Source organism: Canis lupus, chromosome 25 (genome assembly GCF_011100685.1).
Source record: "Canis lupus familiaris isolate Mischka breed German Shepherd chromosome 25, alternate assembly UU_Cfam_GSD_1.0, whole genome shotgun sequence".
NCBI lineage: Eukaryota > Metazoa > Chordata > Mammalia > Carnivora > Canidae > Canis > Canis lupus.
This window is the reverse complement of record NC_049246.1, coordinates 40,327,136-40,342,747: the sequence shown is the minus strand read 5'-3', so window position 1 is coordinate 40,342,747 and position 15,612 is coordinate 40,327,136. Positions and strand designations below refer to the sequence as shown.

Below are 15,612 nucleotides of genomic sequence, written 5' to 3'. Positions count from 1 at the left end.
CCTCTCCTGTCCTTACCCTTCAGCCTATAGCTCACAATAAAATCATTTTTATAATCCTCTAATTCTTTAATAAACCTCCCCTCCCCCACCGCCATGAACCTGTCGGTTCCTAACGGTCAGGGCTTGTGGCCGACCTGCTATATAACCACTATAGAAAAGTCAGTGCAGTGCGCACACGAGTTTCTACTTACTGATACAACAACACATTGTTTAAGTAAACAGCAGTTATGGTAAATGCCATCTTTCTCAGCTTGATTTCAGTGTCAAACATAATTAAGACACCAGAAAACAGACATTCATACAAGGAAGGAAGGAAAGCTCTCACAGCTGTATTTTCATGAAATTATCCCTCAAACTGTAAATAACCTATGTTTCAGTATTTTCAGAAGTAGGAAAAAAAATATCTTTAAGTAGAATTCTGTACTAAGTTGTATGATACTGGCCTGTTATGTTGAGCACTGTATTCCTCTTTACTGGCCCTCACTGCAAACTCTTCTCCTGCCGTTCCCTGCCCCAGGAATCTTTTCTTCATTTTCTGCTTTTTGAAATCACACACATACACACACGTGTGTGTGTATATATATATGTACACACATATATACATACATACACACACACACACACACACATATATACATATATACACATGTATTTCAAGGTTCAGCTCAAATATCTACAAGTATTTCCTGACCATCCTGAGCAGGAATGAATTTGTTCCTCTCAAGTCCAAAACTACTTTGTTACTGTGATGAATAATTTACAGGCGAGGGAGGCTGGCATAACAGAGCTTGGCTTTGGATTGAGAGACTCAAGCTTTTCTATTTTTTAGGTCTGTGACAAGGCAAAGACATGTTTCTCTATTATCCCCTTTTGGGTGGTACGTTGATTTCCTGTCCACCTGTTCACCGAGGGAAAAGTCTTGAGGTCCCAGCTTCACAAAGGAATCTCCTGTCAGAGCTCCTGCCTTGCCTAAGACATGGGGCTGTATGCTCCCGCCCCCGTACAGCCACTGAGGGAGAAAGCTCTCCAGGGTTTGGTAAAAATTAACAGGGAGAAAGACAGCTTTTGTATTTGCTTATCTCCTAGAATGTCTGCTTTTATTTCATTTTTGGCCCTAGCAGAATCTTTTTCATGCCTGCCCAGAAGTAGTACTAATTTTATCCATCGTTTGTATCATCTTTGTGGATTCAACTGGAAGGATCACTCAGAAATTATCCTGATATATATATGTGTGTGTATATATATATATCTCCTGTATATAGCTAGATTTAATATAATCATATCATTAGGCTGTTATAAAAGCCAGAAGATTTTCATGGGCAAAAAATAAATAATTGTCATCAAACTCCTCATAAACTCTAGGAAACAAAGAGAAGAATCCCTTCTCCAAGTACTTTATTTTGGAAGGCTAGGGGAGAAGCAAGAACAGAAACATTAAATCTACCTCTATCTGAGAAATTCTCAACTGTGTTTCTTGAAACTGACAGCTTAGGTAGAAAGATATCGAAGATGTGTGGCGAATACTATATCTAACTAAAATTCTGTTTCTGAATGTAAGAGTGGAATATTCTGAGAGCTAAAGGCTCCCAGGAATTGGTTCATGGGTGCACTTAAAGCTCATGAGATTTAGTATCCCTGCTAAATACTAAAATGCGAAAAGCACACACAATTCAAGTTTTCATCTGAACCACTTGATAGATACTAGGACTCAGAAAACCACCTGCAATGCTACCAGCGCCTCCTGCTGCCAGGATGGAGATTGGAAAGGAAACACAGCAGGTTCTTGCTACCAGCCAAGTCATTAATTGCGTTACCTCCTCCAGAGCCAGAAAGACTAGGGTCCATTAATGGTAATATGATATGGAATATAGCTCACAGCACAATATGAGGAAATAAAATTTTTCGACAGACAAACATTGCTTTAGTTGACAGTTTATTAAATACACTACATTTGTACCTTATTCTGTAGTTTTTTTAAATCATTCACACAGGGACTTAGTAAAAACGTACTTTATAGAAAACCATCTGCAAAACTAAAATAAAAATAAGAACGCACATTTTACACACATATTAGATAAACTGCTGGAAATCTTAGGAATTATTTTAATGAAGGTGATTGTAAAACATGAAGTGCCTCGACTTTATCAAATCTGACACCAGACCATGACTTCAGAAGTGTTAATGTTGAAACGTGGATGCAAAAGTGTCTATTAACAAAACTGTTCGATCTAACAGTGCTTGAGAAACAGGACAAAATAAAGTATTATTTTTCTTCTACAGATACTTTTCTAAATCCATTTGCTAAGCACTCTCCCTCCCATTCAGAGAATTAATTGTGCGGGCTGATGAGGCAATGAAAAAACAAACTAGAGCCTATTTACAAAACATGCAAAGGGAGAATTTTAAGTAGGTGTTTGTTACTGCAGAACTGCTTAAAAGTGACTACAGCTGAGTGAGAGTTATCAGTCCTCCCCCCTCCTTTCTGGAAGAAATACATGTTCAGGGCATGGACTATAAAACGGCATACAATGCAAAGACAGAAACAAAGAAGTTTGCAAATTCTTTATATTTCCAGCTGTTGAGACAATATTTTTGAGAGCTGAGGTTACCTCTAGCGGCGAAACCAGAGCCAGCTATTAAGCAGCCAGAATGCTACAGTAATTGAATACATGACCATTTCTCTTTTAGCACGCTCTTTGTTCTCCTCTTCTAGAAGCTGTAGACGTCTATTTAGTTTGATTATCTAAGTGAAAAACAACAACAAAAGAGGAACTTTAATGCAAGGAACAATTAGGTTCTTATAAAGCAGTAGGATTTTTTCAGAAAAATTCTCATAAACATGGAAAGTTTCATTTGGGACAAAATAAACTACACGTAGAGAAAGTATTACCCATGACAGTTTAAATTCACTGAAATCATATTCTCCTTTTTCTTTCTCCAAATTTCTGAGTCAGAAAAAATGCATTTTCCTTCCTCGATTAAATGTGAGGTAAGGAAACTATTGCATACTGCATGCTATTCGGACAGAGAAGACCAAGTACACATTCAGGCAGGCCTAGCACAGCAGAAAGGACAAGGAGGGCTCCTGCTCCTTTCTATAAGCTTATTTGGTCCCATGGGATACAGGGTTCTTACACTAAACAATCCATTTTACTGCCAATGAAAAACATTGGCATTGATTTTGCATCATTAAAATATTTTTATCTGGGCTTATCTGAGAAGCATCAACACCAACTTTTGAATATTTCACTCTTGAGAGTGGGTTACATTTTGTCTTGAAGCCAGGTGGCCTAGGAGTTCCTCACGGCTAGACTAGACAAAACGGACTGCAGGTTGCTGAGTATCCACCTTGGCAACGGAGCAAAGACAGCTGCAGAAGCAGTGGCTTCCAACGCTGCCAGGGTCACAAATGGGAATTCTGTAGAATCTTCTTAGGACTCCGTTTTCGTTACTGGTCTCAGAAACTCATAGTTTCCCAGCTGGCTTTCTACTATTTTTAAATTCTCACAGAATGTGTGTGACTTGTTTATAATGACTGTATCTTTGTCCTCTACTCATTTACCCTCTAAGCTAAGGATTGAATGGATGTTGTTAAAACTTGGAAGCTCTTAATACACTCTCAAAAAGGCAAGGTCGTTGGTGTACTGGTGAATTCAACGACAAATGCCAAAGAAACTCTTCTTCAAAGGCAAGGTGCAAATAAATATATGAAAATACCTAAGAACTTATAGCATCCATTTGTTTTAGTAAGTGTGACTCCATACACAAAAGTAATATTTCGGGCAGCCCACGTGGCTCAGTGGTTTAGCGCCACCTTCAGTCTAGGGCGTGATCCTGGAGACCCGGGATAGAGTCCCATGTCAGGCTCCCTGCATGGAGCCTGCTCTTCTGTCTGTGTCTTTGCCTCTCTCTCTGTGTCTCGAATGAATGAATGAATGAATGAATGAATGAATGAATGAATGAATGAATGAATAAATAAATAAATAAATAAATATTTTTAAAAAGTAGTATTTCCAGGGCACCTGGGTGGCTCAGTTGGTTAAGCACCTGCCTTCAGCTCAGGTCATGATCCCAAGTTCCCTGCTCAGCAGGGAGTCTGCTTCTCCCTCTGCCTCTTGGTTTCAGCTTAGGTCATGATCTTAGGATTGTGAGGCTCAAAGCTCAGGCCTATGTTAGGCTCAGAGAGCAATCTGCTAAAGTTTCTCTCTCCCCCTACCTTTCCCTGTGCTTGCTCATGCTCACTTGCTCTCTAAATAAAATAAATAAATCTTTTTTTAAAAAATGGAAGTCTATTATGGTGCATTAAACAGCTTGACAAAATATTTCAACTCATGGCTTCCACAGGAGAGAAAAATGATAGAACGTTACAAATTATCATTTAAAATACTGTCTGAATAGAATTTAGGATCACATCCTGTTTGTTACATTAAATACCTGTCGTCTTAATGAAGCTGCATCTACAACAGTCATGTCATCTGAAGTTCCTTCAATTGTTGTATCTATATGCGAAATGCCATGCCTAGCAGATAAGAAATAAAAATACAATTTAATATTAGAATAGAACTAAGTATCTGGCAAGTCATGTCACGTGTGGGGCAACGCTCAAAGAATTGTTCAAAAGGCTGATTATTTCACAATGTGAGTAACTAAAATATTTTACCATCTGAACTGGCACTAACAAAGGAAAGTAGAAGAAACAGCAAAAGTATTTTGAGCAATGATTTAAGAGCTGCCACTCTAGGATATAACAATGCATAACTTTTCTACACACTTAACGTGCGCATGTAGTTCCACAGGAGTCCCTGCTGAGACCCACTGGCAGGGAACACAAAGTAAACTAATTCTAGCTAAAAAAAAAAACAAGACAGACCTTTTTATTTCTCCCGTCTTCTTACTGCCTCTTCTCTTGCCACATCTACTCTTTCCTTATTTCTAATTACCTATCTTGACTGCGTCTTCCCACAGAAGCAATGATAAAATCACTTGAGGACATCTTGTCACTACATTCAGATCCAGAACTGGCTCAATGATAATCACTAAGAGGCTGTGTATAAAATAATACTGGAAATCCACTAACAACAACTCCAGAGAAGGCACAGTCAAAACTACTTTTGCATTGACAGTTACTGCTGAAAGAGCACTGATTTTTAAGCGCATGATGAAAAACCTCTGAGAAACAAATACACACAAATGATGTTCTTCCCCTTTGCCTGGATTTCCACTTCTTAAGCTTATTTTAATTAACGGCTTAACTGAGATATAATTTACATGCCATATGATTCACCTCACATGTTTATATCCTCATTATTTTAATCCTGTATGGTTATTTCAGTAACATGGCATGGTAACTTTCCTGAATGAGCAGAATATAAATAAATTGAATTAAAAAGTAACTCTTTTGTGATCCACGGAGAGTTGACACATGGATCATATATTCTGATCTTTCAAGCAAGTCCCCATTACAAAATGCACATTACCACACAAAGGGGTATGAAGAGAATTATAGCTTTCATCCAGAGATGTTAAGGACAAGTCTATGCAGAAAATCCTTTTGTTTCATATGCTGTTGAAAATTTAATAAAATATGTAGAACAGAATTTCCTATTTCATAATCTTCCAATGTGTTCCCAGCCAGGGTCATCATTCTAAACACCAAGGATAGCAACTTGTGTTGCAGTTTCAAGGACTGACAGTGTGCGTGGACTCTAGATAATCTAGAACAATCTCTAAATGTTCCTTTTATGGCGAAATGAACTCGCTTTCTCATTTAACCGCCCCTTTCTTCACCATAAGAGTAAATATCCTCTAATACTGAGAACTGCATCAGTGAGGTAAATTAAGTGAGCAGATGCTGGGACTATGGGTTTATACATTTCTGAGTTACTTATTCGTTTACACACTAAGACAGAATTATTAAAAATTAGAGGAGAAAATAAGGGTTGAAGATTCCTTTTCTCTATACTTGATCTTCAAAATAAAACTTTTCTATTTCCCCAAGATTAAGATAGAGAGATAAAGCTGGGCGGGGTGGGGGTAGGACAGGAAGCAGTGGCTTCAAAGGTAAAAGGATCTCAGCCGAACAGAGAAGGAAGTGTAAGTGACAGGGATTGCTCAATTTAAGTCGTGAATTAAGTAAGGTGTTAAATATCTGTAAAGGAAATCTTTGTCTGCAAAGAAATCTAAGGATATGGCGATAGGCTTTACCTATAACTCAGTTTACAACAGAAAACATCATTACTTTAAGGTGTGTTTTAAACTAAAAGCTGTATTTATCAGAACTAAAAAAATATTAGAAATGCTAAGTCAGATCAAGGACTGAATGTTCTTTCACAGAAAGAGAAAAGGATCATAAACTTAAGTTCCAACTTTAGGGAACTATGCAAGGGTAAACTTATAATGGATTGAATTAATACTGTGAAAGAAACCAGTCGGCCAGGGTAAGGCGCCACTAAGGACACACGTTTCAATTCCTCTAACCTGAATTCAGTGTTAAGAAACTGATGTTTCCTTCTTTTCTTGCCTAAAAATCAATATGCCATAATCCTCTCATCATAGAAATAATGCAGTTTTAAATCTCCTGCAACAGATCGTACATTTCTGCTTAAGATAAAATCAGCTCTGAAAAAAAATGACAGTAATGGTATCTGTGAATACCAAACAATTTTCTTTTCCCCAGAAGAAGGAAAATGGGGATTTTGGCACCTTAGAACCTTAAGTATTCCTATGTGCCATTCTATCTGTCCTTGCCCGTGACGGGAAGAAATAATTACTCAGGCTGAGAAGCATGTCTGAAAGAGCTAAGGGTAAAAATAAAAGAGGGAAAAGCTTAAATCAACAGGTGACAAAAACCCTTCAAACTAAATTCCTTTTCTAAATGTTGAACTTTCTAGATTGTGAATCCTAATTTCCCCCAATTTAAGGCGATGCCTTACACACAGGTTTCTCTACACACAAGTGACACTACAATTAACAACTAAAAAGGAAATGGTAGACAGACCCCCGAGCAACAATTAAAATGATGCACATAAAAGATAGAAGATGACTTTTTGTGTTTCAGTGTGATTCTCTATGTCACTAAAACTATATTTAAATAAAATATCTCAGATGTTCTACGATACCGTAACTGTCACGCATTTTTCTTCAGATTGTAGTAGACAGATGTCATGACTGATCTAACTCACTGTTCTCAGAGAAAAAAGCAGGATGTACTCAGGAAAACTGCAGAAGTTCCCGCCATAATATAAAGGCACGGCTACTACATGCATTTTATCCTGCAAAATACAAATTCAGTCAACTATTTACCCTGGTAATTACAAAGTCTCAAAATTTACCTGACGTTGTCATGATGAGGATTAGAAGTGGCGGCAGCAGACCCACCACGCAACACAGGTCTAAGGCAGGTTTTTGCGGAAGAAGGCACAAGACAGAATCAGGAAACAGAGAAGTAATAAAATAAAGGCAAAAACAAGACAAAAAAAAGGTCAAATAGGATTATATTGTATGTTTCAATACAATATAATAGCTTTCAAATACTTTAAAAATCTTTGTTATCACATGGCCTCTATTTTGATTTTCATAAATTTAATGTTTCACCAGAGGCTAAAAAAACAAAAGGAATCTCTCTTGTGTGACAAGATAGCACAGACATAAAAAAATTTTCTTTGGTGCCTGTATTTTAATTTATGAAATTCAAGATAGAGGACAGCCCAGTTTAAAAAGTTTAATTTCTCTTTTCTAGCTGGAAAAAGAAAATCACCAGCAACTTTAGAAGCATGTCATCGACCGGTCAGTAGCACCTGCATAATCATGGTTGCTCATCTGATAACAACAGCTCTGTCTTGGAAACTAAACATTTCAAAGTAACTCCCATTTCCCCCAATTCCTTCCCACCCACCTCATTCATTTCATTCACGCCTGAGCTCTTAATGGAGCTGTGCCTCATTCAAACCTCAGCTCTCAAGAGCAAACTGCAAGTGTAGGTTCTGGAGCTGAGGTGATCAGAGGACAAGCTTTGGGGGATATGCTATGGCACATTATAGGACAATCAAATATATGAGTCTCCTCTTGAGACAACCAGGAGTGACATACAGGGCTACTGGGAACGAAGACTAACGTACACTGGAAAACTTTGTGGGGATTTTCATGTTTCAGTGCATACTTTGCTTCTAGAGGATAGTTCTCTAACTAGGTGGCAATAACCTTTTCAATTAACTTCATTTTTTTAACAATCAGAAAACAAAAGCTCTCTGTGGTTGCTGGTCAATTCCCCAAAAAGTAGTCAGCAATATTTACAAGAGAAAGGAGGCTTGGTGATAGAGTCCATATAAGGATTTTAAGAATTATTATGTTCTATTTTAAATGTCTCATTCTCTAAGTACTGATGAGATTTTGCCTGAACTTAAGTATTAAGGCAATACTTAATTATAGTAAACATTTAATACCAAACAAATTAGTTTTTTCTGTAAGTTGGTACAGCTGTAGAATTTTGGCTACAATACAAATCACTGTTTTGTCTAGTTTATTTATACAAGAAAATTTTAATGTTTAGCTTGTACATTTCCTAAAGGCATTATTGGTGCTTAAATTTCTGGAGCCCAGAGGATAAGAGATTCAGAGACTTTTGGGGGAGACATGTTAGACTTCTATCGTGATGGCTAAAGAACAGTGAGAAATCACATATGTTTGAAACAGGCTTTTAAATTGTCCCATCCTACTCATATACTTACTCTGTGGCATTAGGAAAATATACTTCACTACCATCTTACATTACACTAATACAAAAATGGTGAACTAAATGAAGCCCCTGCCGTGTGCTACCCAAAACTCTTACTAAAAAACTCATACTGGTATGTTCAAATGGATCTGCCATACTCAAAATATTCCACCACAGAGATTTCCCTTTTATAATGCAGAGCCAGAAAATAATACAGTTACCTTTCACAACGTATTTCATTTTGTCTTCTCACACTGGCAATTGACACATATAATATAAAAGTAAATTAGACAGGTATTTGGCAAAGTCAGAAACTTCAAGTACCACTTTCTACCATAAGTATGATTTAATACATTAAAAAATCTTTTTAAAATTTGATAATATGTTTGACAATAATGTTTTGTACTTAAAGCAGCAAAAGGGAAAGAGATTCAAGGGTTTCAAGCATTAACTTGTATATTGACATTTTTGAGTAAATTAAGTGCTCTGACTTAATAAAGTATGTGCTTTTTCACTGAAAAAATGGACACTGTTATGGTAAATAAACAGTAATATATATGCATACTTGCAAAAATATTAATTATTCATACAATGGTTTCATATTCTACTCACTCAAAGCCAATATAATCTGCTCAAGAAAAACTGTATAAAAATAATCAAGCCCCTTCTAAAAATAAAGCTTAAGCATGCTAAGCATGACTAATCTGTTGATATTTAAATAATGTTCTTACATGAGAATTAAGTTTCTTTTTTTAATGTTAATATTTTGCGTTGGAGAATAAGATATGGAGCTCCAGCAGATGTCAGGAGACATGGGCATATCCTGACCAGCCAAGGACTAAATCATAATAGCGTAACAGCATTTAAATTTTTGATACATCACAATTTTCCAAATGCACAGCACTGACCTGTGTAAATAAACTTTTCTAAGGTGTACCAAGGATTTAGCTTTGTCTCCGTATGGAGCTTGGTTTTAGATCAATAAGATCTCAGTAGATGAGAAAACAAAAATATAGTAATAAACCTTTCCACAGTGTTCCTTAAAGTGTCAACTAAAAATTGTTCTTCCGTGAAGCACTGTGAATCTGCAGTTTTTAATGATAATAAGGCAGGCAGGAAGATTTTTTCTTTCTTTCTTTCTGCCAGATAGTTCTAGCTTAATTTAACTGTACCCTAAAGTGAGGGCAGAAGACCTAAGATAGGATATTGCATTAGCATAAATGCCAAGAGTAATAAAAGAAAAGAAAAAATGTTGTACAGAGCAAGGAACATAAAAGCACTTAAAACTTTAGAAGTATTATTTTAATAATCATGCAAGTAGAACATTATCCAAATTTCACATTCCTAATTCTTATATCTGCAAAGTCATGCCAGACAGCTCTCTGATAGAAATAAAACTGATTTGGTACTTGCAATTCTGATTAAGTCTTGTTCAACATTTAGATAAAGCATTTAAATATAATCACAAAAAAAAAAGGAACCCTTTCAATAATGAAAGCATCCAGTAAGACAAGTAACCCTCTAGGCTCCAAAGGTAACAATTAATGGTGTGTGTCCAAGAGCAAAGAAATATTAATACAATTACTTTATGAATTTTAAAAATCTCACTTAAGTGAACAAAAGATAATTCCTTTTCAGAAAATGAATTTTAAAGCTATCAATTCATGATAATTAAAAAATAAATAAATAAGACTTTATTTAGGGCTCAAAACAGTTTTTCATAATAAAAGAATACAGAGTAAATTTGACATTAGTAAGATTTCTGATTTTGTATTTTTGAACTTGAAGCAAAATCTCTTATGGAGAAGGACAGCTTTGTCAAGCTGCAATTATTTAATCCATGTACAATTTATAAGTATCTTTCTTATTCAGATATTTTCACTGTAATACCATTTGATATGACATAATTTGACCTAATAATCTGGTCTCTTCTAATGGGCCTAATTAAAAAGTGAAAGGGGACAGAATAAATTTATCTGGTGAAGAATAAATTTATCTTAAGGAGGGAGGAGAAAATAGGCCTTTGGGAATACTAGTTTTTAAATGCAAGGTACTTTATATTCAATATATGTTGAAGCATCTGTCATAACACTATATAAGGAATTTGATGGAGGCCATTATTACCTGTATCTTAAATAAAAATGACGGTGGTAGGGAACAGTCTTCACAAGAACTAGAAAACTAGGCAATACTATTATTACCCCCCACCTCTTTTTTTATAGATGAAGAAAATGAGGCCTAGAGAAGCTAAGCAATTTGTCCAAGGCCATCATGCAGCTAGCTATTGAGTGAGGTCATGACGAATCTGTCTGGCCCCTGAATCCATGTCTTCTGAACCATGTTGCTTCTTACAGGATGCAAATACTCTACGACAGTCGTCTAAATCCTTAGAGAGGGGCATGCATATGTATAAGTATACACACATGCATACATAGACATGAATACACAAATAGATAGATGTATATATAATTTTTCTGTGCTATGAGCTTTCTGTTTTAAGCTCTTTCTGGTGCAGCTTTAAGTTCTAGAGTCCAAATGGATATACCACTGCATTAAGCCTGGGAAGGTTAGAAACACCAGTCCATGGTATGGACAAGTACTCATGAAGTACAGTAAAACCTCTGAGGCTTATATGAGGATCAAAAGCACTCAACAAAAAAGTTTGTTCAGAGTGAGGCACAAGACATTTCAATTTCTAAGGTAAGAATCAAGGATTATTGGAAAGGCCAGCTTAATTTACTGGGAATTCTTCAAAAGTTAACAGTCTACTAAAATGACCAAGGAAATTCAAACACTGACTCACAGAGTCACTAGATAAAATGTTTGGAGTTGAAATGAGAATGCCCATACCTTTCCCACATTATGCCCAAATTTTATCTTTTAAAAATACTATGTAGTAAAGAAGCAAGGGCAAAAAATATCTGAAATAATGGCAAAAAAAGAATTTGTATGAGCAAGTCTAAGTGAATTACTATTGATTTTACGTGAGGATGTTCTAAAGTGAGAGAAGTTACCAATACTGAAAAATATCAGTATTATCAAAAAGATAACAGCACTTGGGGTTTTTAGTACAGGCCTAGAAATCCATACCTAAAGGGAAAGTAAAAAAACGTCCTTGGCAGCTTGACTGATACTGTCTTCTCATATTTGCTTCATTAACCCAACCATATTAGTATCATCAACGATTAAATCAAAAGACTTACTAAAGAAAATCAGTATGCTTCAGTCCAACATTCTACACTCAAACCAAAAGCATGCCTCCTCATATTCCAATGGAGTCAAGTACTTAGAACAGGTTAACAAAGCCTTGGAAAAAAAATCATTATTCGTCCTGTATATAGTTATTAATTGAATACTCTCCCTGACTGAAGAGAAGCTAACAGAATCTTGTGAAATGTGAATTTTGGACAATAATTTCAAATTAAAAGAAAGCAAAGCAAGTTGTTTTAAACCACTGCATCTTGGAAAGAGACAAAGGTGCAAACACAAAAGGAAGACACCACAGTCCACTAACAAGGAGCCAAAAAAATATGCATTACAGCTAGCAAGAATCACCGATGGCCAATCACCTGCGATTTTCATCCAGCACATCCAAGATCTGCTGGTAAGCCCTACGAGTGGAAGACTGGATAAGCGACAAAATGCCTCGAGCAGAGGAAAGATTAGCTCCATCTTCAGGTAACATTTGGGGAGGACAGACCCGAACCTGTTGTGGCGACGGTGTCACACTGTTTACATAAGCACAGCAAATGAAGAGAAAAACACTCAAGTCAGATTTTCATAAAACTTCAGCTGAGCAGTTTCCCCACTTAGTATTTTAAGAATTATTCTTAGTTTTCTTGTCCCTTTACCCACCCTTCACCCTCCCCTAAGAAAACAGTCAAACCAAACAAGTTAATAAACACATTAAGTCGTTTTAAAAAACCAACAACAATGCAACATCTGTGACTGTGTAGCCTCACACATCAAATTAAACAAACTGAATATGAAAAAGCAACTTTGGAGCAGGAAGAAGACTACAGCAAGCAGTGGGTTCAACCCCAAGCTTTGGAGAAGCAGCATTCCTTACTCCATGTATGTATTCCAATCCAGTAAATCAAACGTCTAATGACCAACACTGCACTGCGACTTAAGGGTGGTGGTGAGAAGGTTAAGACGGAGAGTTCTGGCTTATAGGTGTCAGAGTTCAAACGCATGAATCAAAATAACTCCATGAAAAATGCCATTTCAAATATTTCGCAAAGACAATAGCAAGCTGAGTTTATGATGCAGAAATTAAATAAAAAATGAATTAAAGCTTCAGAAAGCCATAACAAAAGCATGTTGGTAGATTATATTAAAGCATATGTTCTCTAGCTAAATGACTAAAACATAAAGCCACTCTTAATTCTGTGCAGAGAGTGAACAGAGGCAAGACAGTTCTTAAATTATCCAGATGAATGGTAAACAACCATATCTGGGCTTCTTGGGGACAGTAATCTTAATCATTCTTAATGCGTAAGCCAAGAGTCACAATTTCTTTGGCTCTACTGCCAATGCTTCGTAAAAGCTGAACACATTTGAATGAAGCAATTTTACAGTTCTAACAAACTTTTGAGCTTGGTGTATTTTCAGAGAGCAGTTTAATGTTAGGGCCTGATCAGTTAGTTGTGTGAGGTATTTAAGTGATACCAGGACTTGGCCACCTGGTTTGTTACATTAACAGGTTTTGTTGTAACAAAAGGACTATAACCCTGGGATGTGAGCAAAACACTTTTTTTCTCAGCATCAGGGCAAAATCCCTTAGACTAAACCTCATCCTTGTGTATTTCATCCAAAAGAATGAAAGTGGAGCAGACAGTGAACTGAAAAGAGAAAAATATTTTATTTTGACTTATGTAATCTTTTCTTACTTAAAATGCGTTTTGTTTGGAAACCACAACATAAGGGGGATAATTTCTTAAAGGGCAGCTGACATCTAATATTATTATTCCCAGAGTCCCCAGAACATTAAAAACAAAATCCACAATTTTGTGAATAACTTTGAATGTCTTGATGATCCAAAGTGAGAAGTATTATAAATAAGAAAGCCATTTTTTCCAAAGACTATTTAGAAGAGAAAGACCTAAGCCATATTTGGCATATTGAGAAACTAGTTTATCAGGGCTGATTCACCAAGGAATCTGGTCTAATGCTACCAAGATAAATGCAGATTTTCAGTTAGGCTCATGGATGATAACCTGGATGTCTGTCCAGAGATTCTGGAATATATATAAGCCACCTTATCATGATACTTGGCCAAACCTATATTGAGCATCCAAGAGGAGAAAAAAAAAATCATTATTCTCTGGAATACAAACTCTAGGTACTAGCTTTGTCCTCAGCCTTCTCTTTAGGGAGTATAGGGAAAACTTGGAGTTCTTGCTCTTTGTGAGAAAGCAGAATGAATTCATGTTAGAAAAGTATCACCAGGGGGATCCCTGGGTGGCTCAGAGGTTTAGCGCCTGCCTTTGGCCCAGGGCGCGATCCTGAAGTCCCGGGATCGAGTCCCGCGTCAGGCTCCCTGCATGGAGCCTGCTTCTCCCTCTGCCTGTGTCTCTGCCTCTCTCTCTCTCTCTCTCTCTCTCTTTCTCTAGGTCTATCATGAATAAATAAATAAAATCTTAAAAAAAAAAAAAGAAAAAAAAAGAAAAGTATCACCAGAAGCAGGAATGAGAAGGCCAGTTCTGCATCACTATAAACAAACAATCCAACTTAGACTCTCTTGATAGAGCTGCCAACAAACTTGGCTAAATATACTTAGGTTGTAAAAGCCTAGTACAATATTTTGATACGATTAAAATTTTTGTCTTTCCATTTTGGGGCTTACATTGAACACTTTGCATATCTTTCGACATCAGTAAATACATTAGCTACACACTAATATATTAAAGTCTGTAATAATCAATATTAGAATTCTAATCTTAGAGCAACAATGTCAGTAAACTAAACACAAATTCACGACAAAAGTTTCATGGATTTTGTCCACTAAAAATTACAAAAGGGTTATCACTTCATCTGAGAGAAATAATTTTGTCAGAAACAAGTAATAGGAACTAGTTATTTAAAGTTCTAAAAGTACGGGATGCCTGAGTGGCTCAGTGGATGAGCGTCTGACTTTGGCTCAGGGCATGATCCCAGAGCCCACATCGGGCTCCCTGCAGGGAGCCTTCTTCTCCCTCTGCCTATGTCTCTGCCTCTCTCTCTCTCTCTCTGTCTCTCATAGGTAAATAAATAAAATTAAAAAAAAAAAAGTTCTAAAAGTACAAGTACTTCCTGTTTATACACAGGAAATTAGGTGGTCATTTATAAAGTAGTCAAGCATAAACTAATCTCAGAATAACTGCAAAGAATTCTTAGGAGGGAATGCACAGAAGGTTGAATGTGAAAACAGTCTATAAGATCTCTGCTGATTCTAAGACTCTAATGCATCATCGTATGAAAATTGGAATATGATAAATGAAAAAAATTACATGATCTTCAACTGTAACTTAAAAAATATTTATGTAGAAAGATAAAAGATAAAATTAAGTCTTTATCAATACTAGTAAAAATATTTATTCCATCAAAGACCAACATCAAGAGCATATTTGGATTTCTGGTTGTTTCTCAAAAGAAATTAAAATTCCAAAGATTAGTAAGAAATGTAACTTCAGTATTTATATGGTAATATGAGCACCAAAAACAGAATAGGAACTATTTTTAAACTGTCGACCATTTTGGGCAGTGTATGTACAGATTAAACGCCTTCATTTTTAATGTTATTTCCATCCACAGTTGAACCAAATGATTACACTGTAAGTGACCAAAATTACCCTAAATAGAAACAATAAATATTTCAGCAAATTTTTTCTTTTTTAAAGTTTCAAGTGGTCTTGCAA

The 15,612-nt window shown here is 36.2% G+C and overlaps 1 protein-coding gene across 17 annotated transcripts in view; it reads right to left on the bottom strand.

The window, feature by feature from the left end:
• Nucleotides 1-1,916: 1,916 nt before the first annotated feature.
• The window catches only part of MFF (mitochondrial fission factor), a 30,546-nt gene continuing 16,850 nt past the window's right edge, over nt 1,917-15,612 (bottom strand). For 7 of the 17 annotated variants that reach the window (XM_038574000.1, XM_038574007.1, XM_038574003.1 and 4 more), the window contains 5 exons: nt 12,283-12,441; nt 8,935-8,967; nt 7,332-7,391; nt 4,435-4,519; nt 1,917-2,743 (listed from right to left, as the gene is read on the bottom strand). In XM_038574000.1, coding sequence (XP_038429928.1) covers nt 2,612-2,743; nt 4,435-4,519; nt 7,332-7,391; nt 8,935-8,967; nt 12,283-12,441 — 469 coding nt within the window. In that variant the 3' untranslated portion in view covers nt 1,917-2,611. The remainder of the gene's footprint in view (nt 2,744-4,434; nt 4,520-7,331; nt 7,392-8,934; nt 8,968-12,282; nt 12,442-15,612) is intronic. The other 10 variants (XM_038574002.1, XM_038574008.1, XM_038574010.1 and 7 more) reach the window with 5 other exon arrangements.